The 14550-nt window shown below is 40.6% G+C and overlaps 1 protein-coding gene across 1 annotated transcript in view; it reads left to right on the top strand.

The window, feature by feature from the left end:
• LOC143776330 (sodium-coupled monocarboxylate transporter 1-like) overlaps window positions 1–14550 on the top strand; it is a 95435-nt gene that overhangs the window by 46990 nt on the left and 33895 nt on the right. Inside the window, exon 10 of the mRNA XM_077265597.1 lies at window positions 1915–1982. Coding sequence (XP_077121712.1) covers window positions 1915–1982 — 68 coding nt within the window. The remainder of the gene's footprint in view (window positions 1–1914; window positions 1983–14550) is intronic.

The raw sequence follows: 14550 nt of genomic DNA, 5'->3' as shown, positions 1-14550 counted from the left end.
TATGAGATGGGTGTGTAAAAATCGGACGGCACATGCATGATCCGTGTGCCACGCGATTTTTTTATTTTTTTCTCACCCATTGACTTGCATTGGTAAGTCTCAGTCAGTTTAAGCAGCTATACGGAGTATGTTGTGATTTTTTTCCTCACCCCAATTCCAGGTGAGGGGAAAAAAACTCGTATATGAACACTGCCTGATTTAATAACATTGTGGTGAGTGCAATGTGATTATTTGTGTGAATTTAGATTGCCAATCCACTGACAGACTGGCAGTCGCTCTCTCATAAATCGCATAGGACTGGTCTGTAAAAATACCGCAATTTTCCATTTTGTCACAATTTTTTTTCAAATGTTCTCTTTAACTTTCAAACAAGAACCACATTTTAAATGTAATTTTCGTGTTCAGCACCACACAATTATGTCAATTTTACTTTCTACATTATGTAGAACAGTATTAATTGTTTGCAGATGATGTCATAATTTCCTGCTTCACCTGCATATAAATCGTTGCATACAATTTGACAATTTGACATGAAGTCTGATCAGAAGCAGATAAGAGGCTGAGCTGTGGTGGGATCAATATACAGTTGTGGCCAAAAGTTTTGAGACTGACACAAATTTTAGTTTTAACAACTGCTACAGTGATCTTAGATCTTTAGTCAGATGTTTCTATGGTAAATGAAGTACAATTATCAGCATGTCATGAGTTTTTACACTTTTATTGAGAAATACATAAAGTTTATGAAAATCGCAATATTTACAGTGTTGTCCCTTATTTTTCATGACTTCTGTAATTTACCCTGACATACTGGATATCAGCTTCTGGGCCAAATCCTGTTTTCTGGCAAACAATTTTTTTCCTGATCACTAAAGTTTATCACAATTTTTGTGTTTTTGTTTGTCCTTCCACTTTTTAAGGATTGTCCGCAAGTTCTTAAAAGGATTGAGATCTGGGAAGTTTCCTGGCCATGGACCCAAAATTTCAAAAGTTTAGTTCACTGAGCCACTTAGTTATCACTTCTGCCATGCATCATGGTCTCCATCATGATGGTAAAACCATTGTCCATCACCAAATTGCTCCTGGATCGTTGGGAGAAGTTGCTCTTGGATGATGTTTAGATACCATTCTTTATTCATGACAATGTTGTTAGGCAAGAGTGAGTTAGCACTCTCCCTTGGATGGAAAGCCCCCACACATGAATGGTCTCCAGTCTTTGGTTGCTTTACTGTTGACATCACACATGATTCATGGTAGCACTCATGTTTTCTTCTCCGGACAATCATTATTCCAGATGTACCAACAGTCTGAAGGGGGCTTCATCAGAGAAAATCATTTTCTAGGAAGTACAGGAATTGGACTGCAGACAGAGGCCTGGGGTAAAGATATTTTTTTCTGAAGAATCCCACATCAAACTTTTTATGACATCTGAAAGAATGATTACCCGAAGAAGACAATTTGACTGCTCTTTAATCTCCTGAACTTACTTAGATTGGCAGTTATGTATTTTTTTTAAAAAAAAGAATCCATGAACTGATGCACAAGATGAGTATAGAATGAAAAAAAGTCTAATTTACAAAAAAAACCCACAATTACGCGTATTAAAAACAACTGCACAGACACTAAAAAACGGTGAATCCAACATAGTGCAATAACTCAGATACACAGTGTGCACAGAATCCTAACATACTGTTAATTGGCATAATTAGCCAGTAAAGTGCTGAGAGATGTACATGAGAGTATATTGTGTCATGGTCAATAAATGTCGAAGACCAAGAACGCGTCCAAACACTGAATCATAAACAAAACAATGTATAAAAATATTAGAATACCCAATAATAATACCAATAATATAAGGGAATTCACCCATCAAAACACAGTGAATGTTCTTTACACCAACGGCCTTTTTTTTTTTAGGTGCCTTTTATGGAATAGTATGTATAGCAATGTCAGCAATTGCCTCCTATATGGGAAGTGTGATTCAGGTAAGGTAACCTATTAAAACTTCAAGCTATCAAACAAAAATAAAAATTTTTATGTACATATTTTTTAAGAGGAGAAACACTGTATAAGGGGTTCTTTTGAGCCATACAAAAAACTAGAGAGAGTCTAATATGAGGAATCATAATAGTGTGGATTGTACTCAGTGTTAGGATTTCACTGGTTATATCCCATTGCCTACTTGTGATCACTGGCTGACTCCCTTCTTTTCTGCTTTTCTCACTTGACAATAGTCAGTAAATTACACAATGTTAGGATTCCCCATATAAGACACACTTGCTAATTATTTTTTACATAGCCCAGAAAGCCCTTTTCAACAATTTAAATTCAAGAGGGGGAATTTACTGTATCTTAAAGACATGCACTCTTCATCACAACAGGACTGTATTTCCAAAAGATATTTAATTTTGGGTAGGGTTATTGTATTGCACACACACAAAAAAGAAAAAATGGTGTCCTCATACTCCTTTTAACGTCATCCATAGGATACATACTTTCCACCAATGGTATGTGACAAATCACATCCCTGTCTCAATTTGGGCACATTGTCTCTTGCACAATATGTTATTGCAATGTGTAATTTTTGGAGACTGACCTATTATTTTTTTTTACCTATGGTACAAAATTTGTATTTAAGGTCCATGCATTTCTTCAGTGACATCTATAGTTCAACTTTCCTCTGTGTTTTTTGAAGGAGACCTCTATTAGTATGCATTAATGCATTATTCCTCTGAATTATTTCCCTCATAGAGTATATGCACTTCACTGTATTAACCAGATTTAATTATTGTACATTTACGTAAATGAACAACAAGTACGGTAATAAAATGTGCTGGATTGCAATGTTTCACCAAAACTGGCCATTCTACATATAGCCACTGCCTATTCACACAGCTATATTGGCAACCACTGGATTTAAAAATGATTTTACATTTATATTTAACATTAACACATTGTGTGATATAGCTATCCTAAGGAGGGAGCAAACAATTAACGTGATCTATGTGAGATTAAAGTTTGATTCGTAATCTTGTATATGCATGAGGAGAACGGTGCCCCTGACTCTTACCACCTCCCCAAATCACTCACAAGTGACTGATGTCTGCCAATGCCATTTGCTTGCACCTGTATGTGGAGTCATAACTGCAAGCCAGTTGTATTTTTTGTGCAACTTTAGATGATGGTGCAGTAGACCTGTCCCTTTAATATATTGGACTTAATGGGTGTGATTCATCAAAGTGGTTTTGTAAGGCAGCCAGGGTGGTAGTCATGGCGAGGAGCTGCTGCATCGCTATACCCTGGCGCCCCACAAAGGAAACAAAATGTTCCGTCTGCTGTATATAATGTCTATCAAGTAAAGCACTCACACTAGATTCCAGGGCTCCTTCAAATTCTGCAATCCAAGCTCAAGATTCACGGCCCACATAAACAACTTCAGACTCATTGTCCATACTTAACAGTTCAACTTTACTTGAAAACAGGGTTCTCGATACAGACATAGCACCATTCACATACATGGGCACTCCTTGAACTCTAAATGTCTTCTCTGACACAGCTTCCATCCTGAAGGCACTTGTATCCCTGTCTCCTGACAATCTATGTCTTGTCTGACAATCTGTCTCTTTTGACAATCTCTGTCTCTCCTGCAGCATCCATGCCCCTAGGTCCACCAACTTCCTCCCATTTCCCTTGTCTGGTTTCAATAGGAAAAGGTAAAAGGCTTGCTTATCTCTTCCTTGTCCCGGCCGCAGGCCCTGAATTCTCCTAGGAATGGTTACTGCGTAAGATGGTGACCACTTGCATATTGCTCAGCCTGGGGCCCCTTCTTGCCTCAGCAACTTCATCCCCACGGCTATCTTCTCTCACTGCTGCATCACTTCTCCCTGCTAAACAGGAAGTCTCCTCACTATATCCCACTGCTCTGCACTACACCCATCTGTAACTCCTCCCAGTCTGGAAAACCCTTTATGCTAACTATGCTTGTGCTAGCACTCTCATTCCCTATCTCTAGTGTGCCCCACTATTCTATGCTATTGCTAGCCTTCTATCATATCTTCTATCCCTAATCCCATACACAGTAAATGTAAAGTACATACACTACAGTTCAAAAGTTTAGGGTCACCCAGACAATTTTGTCTTTTCCATGCAAATTGTCTCTTCAGAGAGGAAGAGGACTAGAACTCTAGTGCCACCTATTGGAAGTAGCAATCCTAACAGTCAATGTCGACCCTTTAACGAGCCTTGTCACATGACTTAGGATAAACGCCAAACCAAAATCTCAATTTGCAGACACTGTGTTTTGGGGTACTGCCCCTCGTCAGTGCAAAGTGAAAATCTGGTTTGGCTGATTGAGAGGCATCTGACCGGGATCCAAGACGAATCATTTCTCCTTGCAGAGAATGACATGTTAAGCATGTAGAGGTGAGGAGACTTAAAGCCGCAATGTTCCTGTGGGAAATATGCAAATTGTCTCTTCAGAGAGGAAGAGGACTAGAACTCTAGTGCCACCTATTGGAAGTAGCAATCCTAACAGTCAATGTCGACCCTTTAACGAGCCTTGCCACATGACTTAGGAAAAACGCAATTTGTCTGCAAATTGAGATTCTAGTTTGGCGTTTATCCTAAGTCATGTGACAAGAGATTAATGGAACCAACAAATGTAATGCTCCAGATTCTCAACTAGCTCAAAGGAAGGTCAGGTTTATAGGTTCTCTAATCAGCCTGTTTTCAGCTGTGCTAACATACTTGCACAAGGGTTTTCAAGGGTATTCTAACCGTCCATTAGCCTTCTTACACAGTTAGCAAGCAAAGTACCATAAGAACACTGGAGTGATGGTTGTTGGAAATGGGCCTCTATACACCTATGAACATATTGCATTTCAAACCAAACATCTGCAGCTAGAATAGTCATTTACCACATTAACAATGTATGTGAACACTGTTCAAGGAGGGGGAGGCACATGACGGCCTCTGTCACGCCCTTACATTTTCACTAGAAAGCTAGTGTAAAACACTTTATAAAGTCATCAAATTTTTGTGCAAGGCCAAATATTTTGTGACTTTTTCATGTTTTCATGCAAGTTGGCAGCAGTTCCTGTAAGATAGGCGGATCTAGGATGGGACAGGGCGTGGCTAAATTCACCTATCAAACTCAACAAAATTGTTGATATTTCTGAATCCAAAAATTTTACTCTAGTTTCTGACTGGAATATTATTTCTGGCAAGGTGTATACCACTGAAAAGATGTGACTTTTCATGAATTTGGTGCATCGTACTCCCATGAGCCTGTTGCACACCAGTCTTAATGAATTGGCCCTAAAGGGCAGTGTCAGACTGAAGAACATTGGGCCCACCAGAAGATTTGATTCTGAAGGCTCACCATTCACCCCCACTAAAGAGCCCCATAGCAACTGCAAGGTTTGCACTATGAATTGTCCTGAAAGAGAAACCAGGGCCCACCGGAGGATTCTCTGGTTCTCTGGTGAGCCAGTCCAACCCTGCTAAAGGGTATATGCACAGGGAACTTGTCACACCCACAGGTGGCGCACGTGGTTCATAGTCCCACTGTGCCACAGGGACGGACTTGCCTAGGAAGCTAAAAGACTACCTGGTGTTCACTGGAGCTCTTGATGGTGGAGACAGACTGAGCTGCAGGTACATGTCAGGTACCAATCCAAGGCAGGCGCCCGTACTGCTGCTGCCAATCCCAAGGGTCAAGTTCGCTGACATGGGGACTGACTAGCAGGATATGGAGATGGACGGACTGTACGGATAGCTTGGATGTTGAAGATAGGCTCTTGTTCACACTCGTAGATATCAGGAAACAGTTCTGGAGTTGGATGCACTGGACCAGGAGATAGGGTATAGGTACCGCAGATGAGGTTTCAGGAAAGATGCCGCCGAAGTCGTCACAGGAACATGGACAAACTACACAAGGCAAATGGGAACACAGAATAACTTTAACAGACTAAGGATGGGGGACATGGCAACATACACTTGCACACTCCAATACCATTAAGACTAAACTAAAGGGGTTGCTCAGGCATCACCATATTGGTGAAGGTGCCTTATATACAAGATGCCTCCCAGTTATTGAATGGGAGACACCTTGTAGGTGATTACTTTTGCCTTGCCATGTGCGTGTGCTGCCCCTTTAAGAGCAGGGGAGCACGTGCATACTGCGACACTCACAGAGGATGAGAAAGCTTTTGAGGAGGCTGCTGGGGTGGTGAGTAAGTCAGCTTCCCTGCATGATGTGAGGAAGGGAGCCATGCGGAGGTGCTGACAGATGCAACAGAACTTATCTGCTTCGGATTTTCCACATCCTAATCCACAAAAACAAAAGCCACGGCAGATTTAATTTTGGAAATGCTGTGGATGTGCCCTACATTTCCCCCTTTGCATTGAACAGGGTGAAATCCACACCATAAATTTAGTGGATTTTATGAATAAATTTAGTGAAATCTAATCTATGGTACTATTACAGGCAGCAGAATTTAAAGGGATTGTCCACTACTCGGACAAACGCTTCTGAATAGCTATGTTTCCCCCCAGCAAAATAATAACACCTATATTCACCTCTGGTGCCAGCGTGGTGACAGCGATCCTTGCTGCAGATTAATGTTGCTTTCACTCTTCTCTCCTACGGACTGAATTGACATCCAGAGGAAGTGAGAGCTGCGGCTGCTTTCACACTCCCTCCAGATATCTTGATTTGTCCGAAGGAGAGAAGAGTGCAGCCAGCGCTGATTGGCTCTAGGGATGACATAACAATGTCAAGCAAGCCCTGGGAGGGCCAGTAAAGACACGGCTGGAATGGCGCCCTCACCGGAAGTGAGAATAGGTGTTATTATTTTACTGCGGGGAAACATATGGATTAAGAAGGGGTTGTCCAAGTAGTGGACAACACCTTTAAGTCTGGAAAATTCAAATGGAAAATTGTCTGCATATGCATGTGTATACATGAACTAAAAGTGCAGCAGATTGGCTTTAAAGCTCTGATTTTCCTTGTAATTGATTAAAAGGTGCTCTTGTAATGAATCATTATAATTATGTATGGACCAATAAAAATTTAGTGTAAGTTCCAAGGAAAACAATATCCTTAGTGTATGATCAAAGTCTGTATTCTTTTATAAATATATTTTATATGTAAGTTTATAATAATCAATCTCTATCCAGCTTCAGGAAGCTACACCTGTATTTATACACTGGAATACTTGGCATCTCTGTAAGTTATATCAGGCCACAGTCACAAATTGCAGTTACACCACAATATGTTTCATTGTGTATTGCATCTAACAAAGAAGGAAAGAATAAATAAAAGCTTTATACTGTTCTTTCCTGTTGGATCTGATCCTGAAAAAATAGCAACAAAGGTCAATGTGGCCAAATAATCTCATATCTTCAAACATATTTACCAATTTTATCATTTGATCTGTACCACTGACCTTCATGCTAATAGTGCAGTAATGTGTGTGCGGTCTTTTATGGTACTGTAATGCCATTGGCAGGATAGGGCGGTCACAGACATCCAACCACTATACTATAACATGGAACTGAAAAAAGTTTCTTGTCACTGAATAAAAAAGAGAAACAAAAGACTGATATTAAATACCGTGTTTCCAAGTGCAGATATAGTAACTCGGCATCTCAAGAGTTTGACATATGGAGAGTTCTCCCTCTGTAAGCCCGTCTGGGGCCCTACAATGCCATTACGGGGTGCCCATGGGTTACTGTGGCAAGCGGAGGACTAGCAATGTTCTCAAGGTCTACCATACACACATGCCAATTAGATCCTGCCAGGATCCAAATGCGGCCTGTCAGTGTCATACATCATTAGTACATGTCTGGGTTTTGTAAATGTCTATGGCAATAACCAAATAAAACATACACTGAGACACTGAGTGACGTGGAAAAATATGACCGCAACAGCCTTATTAATTACAAAATATAATACTAAACACATAATACCAATATGGCTAACAATTCTACAACTGAGGTGAACCTTTAATAATGGGGCCCAGAAAATACGGTCAATACTGCAGAAGCATTGGCCTATCTTAAATATGGATGAGGATATTGGAGAGATGGTGGGGGATTCCCCAAGAATCACTTTCAAAAAAGGCAAATCGGTGGGTGATAGACTCGTACACAGTCATTATTCACCACCAGCAAATGAAACATGGCTCCCGAATCCACCTAAGGGTTGCCATAAATGCAGCGGCTGTGTAGCATGTCCGGTTATGGCAGTGGGACCCAGTTTTGTGAGTGGAGTAACAGGGAGAGAATACCAAATTTACCATTTCATAAATTGTAGATCAAAAGGAGTGATTTATAGAGCAGTTTGCCTTTGTGGATTAGAATACATAGGCAAAACTATACGCGAATTTAGAAGACGCGTTGGGGAACATCTTCGAGATATTGCTCTAAAAAGAGATACATCCTTGGCCAGACATATTAACAACGAACATAATGGTGACAGCCGGGGGTTAAAATTTATGGGGATTGACAGGATTGGTGCACCCAAGAGGGGAGGCAATTGGGATCAGATGTTATTACAGTGTGAAACTAAGTGGATCTTCCGCCTCAAGACACAAACACCAAAAGGTCTAAATGAAATCCTTACGTATAGCTGCTTTTTGGAAAGTTAGGTCAAGGAATTTAATACACCACATTTTCCTATTCTTCCTTCCCCCTTCTTTCTCTTCCCTTCATTAGGGTTTAATAGGGCGGTCAACAGGGTCAGCCGCCGAGGAATGGGGGCGCCATTCTTGCGTTTTTTCTGTCCTAGGGTGCCAACCTCCATATGTTAGGTAGGTAATAAGGATTAGGAGCACTTTAGGGTAAGGATGGGGGTTCACACATAATACTATCCCTCCATCTGCTTTTTTCTGTGCACCAATCTCTATATATTTTAGAGTAAACCCATTAAAGCTGTCCCCCTCCATCTCTCTGATATACCCATTTTGGAAGTCCTAATTTGGACCGTATTCCCCCTTCTTTAGTGGGGAATATATTATATGGCTCAGTTTTTCTCCCTTTCTTTGGGAATTTAGCCGGTATATGTCCTTTATTAGGTTCCTCCCTCCTCTTTAGGAGGTATGGTAGGATCTTTGTGGTTTAGTTGAAAATTAACCCCATAGTAACAATTGATGGACATACCCCCTCGGGTTTCCTTAAAGAAATAGGGGTTAACATATTTCTCCTTTTGTAACGCTGCCTGTAAGGATTAGCACCTTTCCTCTCAAGGCAGCGTCTGTACCTGGACTCCAGTAGTCACGTAGCAACCGGCACGCCCCCTGTGAGAATGTGCCCGAGTAGCGCGTTGCTATGGAAATAAAACTCACACGCGTCACCGGAAATGACGCTTGCGGTGTACCGGAAATGACGCTTGCGGTTCAGCTATGCGCCTCAGCTTGGGCGCTTAGCAAATGACATCATTAGCCTGTTACCCTGGGTGAGTACAGGGCGGGCTATTTAAGAACAGCGGATACTGCTTACTAATGATTGCCTCATACCCCCGTTTTGAGTGCCCACCACGTTTTCGGAGGGACAACCTGTAAATTTCCCCTGATGAGTTAGGATAACGAAACGCGTAGGGAAATGGTTTCTTTATTCTGGGGCTAAGCAAAAATCCTTTTGGCAGCGTGGGTGGATGATTGTGTGGCCGGAATGTGCCCCCCCCTCCCGGATGCAGCGCCAATAGTGAGCGGTCTTTCCCATATCAAAGAAAGAGAATTTTGAGGTGAGATCGTTCCATTTGCATATGTTTATCACCACTACTGTGTCTCCTTCCCACAAAAAGGTACTGGGAATATGAAACATGCGATGGTTGATGGCTTTTGTATGGTGATTCTCACACTTATGAGAATCCCTTTTTTTCCCCTAAGAGATTGTTGAAGTGTAATAGAGGTGTATAATCTCGGGGACTATTGTAGTTTTACACTTCAATTAATGTGATTTTTTGTGAGTCCGTTATTGTGTGTTTATATGGGTATATTATACCATTTTTAAACCTATTTATTAAAAGTTATATTTTAGTTATAGTCACACCCTGCTTGTATATACATAATACCAATATGGCTAACAATTCTACAACTGAGGTGAACCTGAATGGCCTCCTACCAAGCAGCATGAGGCTAAATAATCTCATTGTACTGCTACTAGTTGGAGTAACAAATGTCACGGTGCTGCCCACTCTACCATTTTAACCTGTTGCTTGGGAAGCATCCCAGCAAGAACTAAACCACCACTCTACAACAACCCTATTAATCAAGACCATCCCTGATCTCCTCACCTCCAGCTGCTATGAAGTAGATATAGAAAAAAACAATCAAAACTGTCAATCCACTGCCAAAGTATAAAGGGTGCTTGGGCAGGTCTTCGATTTGAAGTGAAAAATTATGCTCCTCGGCTGTTTCTCTTCTATTTAAGGTACCCAGAATCCCCTCCCCATTTCCAGAAATTTCTTGCCCAATCCTAGCCTATTCCATACCTATGTGACCTATGACTCACCCACTCTACCCCTTATTTTACTTCTGTGAACATACCAAAGCCAGTATTAACCCTTTTCTGGCCTCTCTCATTCCAAAGTCTGTCATGTCTGGGCTTGCACTTTAAGATTTACGGTCCTATCTTAAAGAAGCACTCCTCCTCCCAAGTTTTCATCCTCTTAATATATTGCAGTCCTCATGTTATAAAGCACTGTGCACTTACAATTGCTCATTTTGCTTTTCTATCCAGAAAATTGTTCTGCTTTCTCTGCTCTTTTCAAAAACCGAAAGTCTCTTGTCCCTGCAGAAATCACTCCTCTCTTTAACTCCAGACCCAGCTGCTCTGCTCCTCCAAGCTGCCATTGGTTTTTGCTGTGACTGATGAGTCTTACAGGCAAAATTAACACCCCTGGCCTTAACTGACATTGGCTTTGCATTAAACCTGCAGATTAGCGCCATATCTGCAGGTTAATAGTGTTTTTTCTGGTGACAGGTTCCCGTTAATTACATGATTTCATATACCTAATGGAAAACAGATGCATTAGTTGGGTTGAAAAGCAAAATGAGCAATTGTAAGTGCGCAGTACCATGACATGTTCACGTAACTTCCTAAAACTACTCTAATTGGTACAGGGGAACTGCTTAAGATTGACGATCACTTTTACCTTGTTCAGTAGAAGTATAATCTTTAAAATGAACACTCTGCCTCTGATCTTGTACGTTATACAGGCTCTCCCAACTGGGGTTCCTTTGTCTTTCTTCAAGATTATTGCAGCTGTCCAAACTAAGTTCATATGGTCTGGTAAACCTCCCTGTGTCAGAAGAGCAATTATATATCATTATAAGACTTCAGGATGTATAGCTTTGCCCAATTTCAGATCTTATTATATAACCTCCCACTTCTTTACAATCTTGGACTTTTGTAGGAATGGTGCGAGTTAAACTTGGGTCGGAATTGAGCAAAGCTTTACAAATATCCCTCTTTCTGCGACTGCATGGCTGGACTTGTCTCTAATAAAATCACGTAAAAACATATCCCACCATCGGGGCTACTCTTGCTTGTTGTAACAATCCTGCAGTCCGTTCATATATCATACTGCAATCCTCCTCCATGTATTCTATCTTGGGTAATCCGCTTTTTTTCACCAGGTTTAGAGGACAATGTTTTCCATACCTAGCTAAACAATGGCTGCTTCAGTGTGTCTGGTTTTAGAGCTGGGCGTGTCTGACCCTCAAAGGAAGACCTTCTTGGCATCTCTATGGAGAGTTGGTCATCTTTCCTATTTTTTTCATTCACTTCTTCCCAGACGTTTTTACATTAATGTCAAGACGACTTTTGAAGCAGCGTGCATCGGTACAAGACCTCTAAGACATACTTTATCCTTCTCATACTCCTTGCTGATTGAACCCGCAGGCCAACTTGCCACCCGTTTCCAAATCCAATGGGAGGCCTATTTGGGACTTTCTCTATCGAAAGAATGGTGAAGGCGTTTCTTCACTTTAACACATAAATTATCTATTTGCTCTCATTTTCATGTGGCTGGTGATAAACTGCTGCCTTGATGGTATAGAGTCCCAATTTGCCTACCCTATTTTTTCCTTGAAGCCAATCCCATGTGTTGGAGCTGTGGAGATGAGGAAGGTGATCTGATATTTTTTTGGGTCCTGCATATCATTACTCATTTTTGGGAAAAGGAGCAACTAGTGTTGCGTAGGTTCACAGACCTTACAATTGACCTGAACCCAGCTCTTGTCCTTGTCCATCATTGCAACATTCCCATAAAACAATTTAGAAGCACTAAATTTAAAATGTTAAATTGCGACTGCTCAAGTATGTATTCCTCTGCTGTGGAAAAAAGACTCCATTCCAACAGTTCCCTTCTGTTTTTTTTTAAATGAATGAAGGGATTTTAATGTAGGAACTAACCTACTAATCTACTGTCAATAATTCTTATGATAGTTTTTACAAAAGCTGGTTTTATTGACTAGAATTCAGAACCTCTGTGTAATACGGGCCCTTATTGGGTAAATTGAGGAAAATTGGGGAAAATTGAATTAGTAAACACAGGACCTCATGCCTGCTCACCTCTCCCTTTTTCCTCACCTCTCCTCCCTCCCTTCTGCTCTCCTTTGGGCTTCTTCTGCCTTTTCATTTTCTCTGCTTTCCTCTTTTTTTGTTATCCTTATTATGGCTACGTTCTCTTACTTAATTTGTGTTTTATTATTATCATTATTATTTATTTATATAGCACCGTTGATTCCATGGTGCCGTACATGAGAAGGGGTTACATCAAAATACAAATATCACTTACAGTAGACAAACTATTAAAGGAAGACTTGTACAGAGGGAAGAGGACCCTGCCCTTGTGGGCTTACATTTTACAGAATGATGGGGAAGGAGACAGTAAGTTGGGGGGTGCAGCAGATCCGGTGGTGTTGAGTTAGTAGCATGGTCAGTGCAGGCTGTAAGCTTTTTTTGAGAATTCCAGGGAATGTGGGATATTCAGGAGAAGTCTTGGAGGCGATTGGGTGAGGAGCGAATAAGTGTGGAGGAGAGAAGGAGGTCATGGGAGGACCGGAGATTACGTGAGGGAAGATATTGGGAGATTAGTTTGGAGATATACAGAGGAGATAGGTTATGGATGGCTTTGTAGGTCAGTGTTAGTAGTTTGAACTGGATATGCTGGGAAATTGGGAGCCAGTGAAGTTTAAATTCTCTTCCTTTAGTGTGGAACCTGTGCTTCTGTCTTGGATTACCTTGATAGTTTTATTGTTTGGACATCACTGTTCTTTATGATAATTTTTATTGATACTACAAAATTTATTTTATTTATATAGTGATGTTGTTTTACTATCTTGGCATATTCAGTGCCTTGTGATTGTATTTCTTATCTCTCAAAATCCAATAAATAAATATAACTTGTTTTTAAAGAAAAGTACACAGTGCCATATAGTATGATGATTGCAATATATTAAGAAGGAAAAAAACTTTGATGGGAGGAGTGCTTTGTTAAGCAATGCAGTGTATTTCAAAAGCAATCACAGGATCACATGTTGAAGTCTCTTTGTGGAAGTAATAAGTATTGTAAAACAAATGTTTTTAAGTGCTTTTAAAGAAGAGTTTTTGCTGATATTTTCTTCCCGCTGTTCCCACATATTTAATGAGTACTGCACACTTGGTAAAGCTCATAAAATAAGCACTACATAAAATGGTCCATATTAGTGATGAGCGAGTGTACTCGTTGCTCGGGTTTTCCAGAGCACGCTCGGGTGACCTCCGAGTATTTATGACAGCTCGGAGATTTAGTTTTCATTGCCCCAGCTGAATGATTTACAGCTACTAGCCTGCTTGATTACATGTGGGGATTCCCTAGCAACCAGGCAACCCCCACATGTACTTAGCCTGGCTAGTAGCTGTACATCATTCAGCTGCCGCTATTAAAACTAAATCTATGAGCAGTCATAAATACTCGGAGGTCACCCGAGCGTGCTCAGGAAAACCCGAGCAACGAGTACACTCGCTCATCACTAGTCCATATCCCTAGAACCGTACAGAGGATTAAAAAAAAAAACAACATACTTTGAAGAGCAACGGGAATAAAATAAGGGCAAACATTGGCCACTTCTGACCTGGTGACAGGTCCTCTTTAAATGAAGTAAAAAAAGAAATCTCTGTTCTCCCAATAAAAAATCAACAAATATTTGCTATCGCTGTATCTGTAACGATTCATACTTTACAACTGTTTTAATAATTATTTTGCAGAGTGAGGCTTTAAAAATATGAAATACTATCCTAGGCTGTTTTGATCAACTTGCATTGCAAAAAATATGAAATAAAAAGTGATTAAAATTATTAAAAAGTCATACCAATTTAAACTCCAGCTCATTATAGAAAGAACAAACCCTCGCAAAATAAAAGATCACTTTTAAGAATAAACTCCCACCTGATGAAGACGGTATTTCCATCGAAACGCTTTGTGGCTAAACTTCATCCCGTGTCAGAGTCGACTTTCAGCGCTCCTGTGACCGATTTCTACCTTTAATTCTGTGTCCATCCTCC

Source organism: Ranitomeya variabilis, chromosome 5 (genome assembly GCF_051348905.1).
Source record: "Ranitomeya variabilis isolate aRanVar5 chromosome 5, aRanVar5.hap1, whole genome shotgun sequence".
Classification (NCBI taxonomy): domain Eukaryota; kingdom Metazoa; phylum Chordata; class Amphibia; order Anura; family Dendrobatidae; genus Ranitomeya; species Ranitomeya variabilis.
The sequence above is the reverse complement of the archived record's forward strand: the minus strand, read 5'-3'. Positions and strand labels throughout refer to the sequence as shown.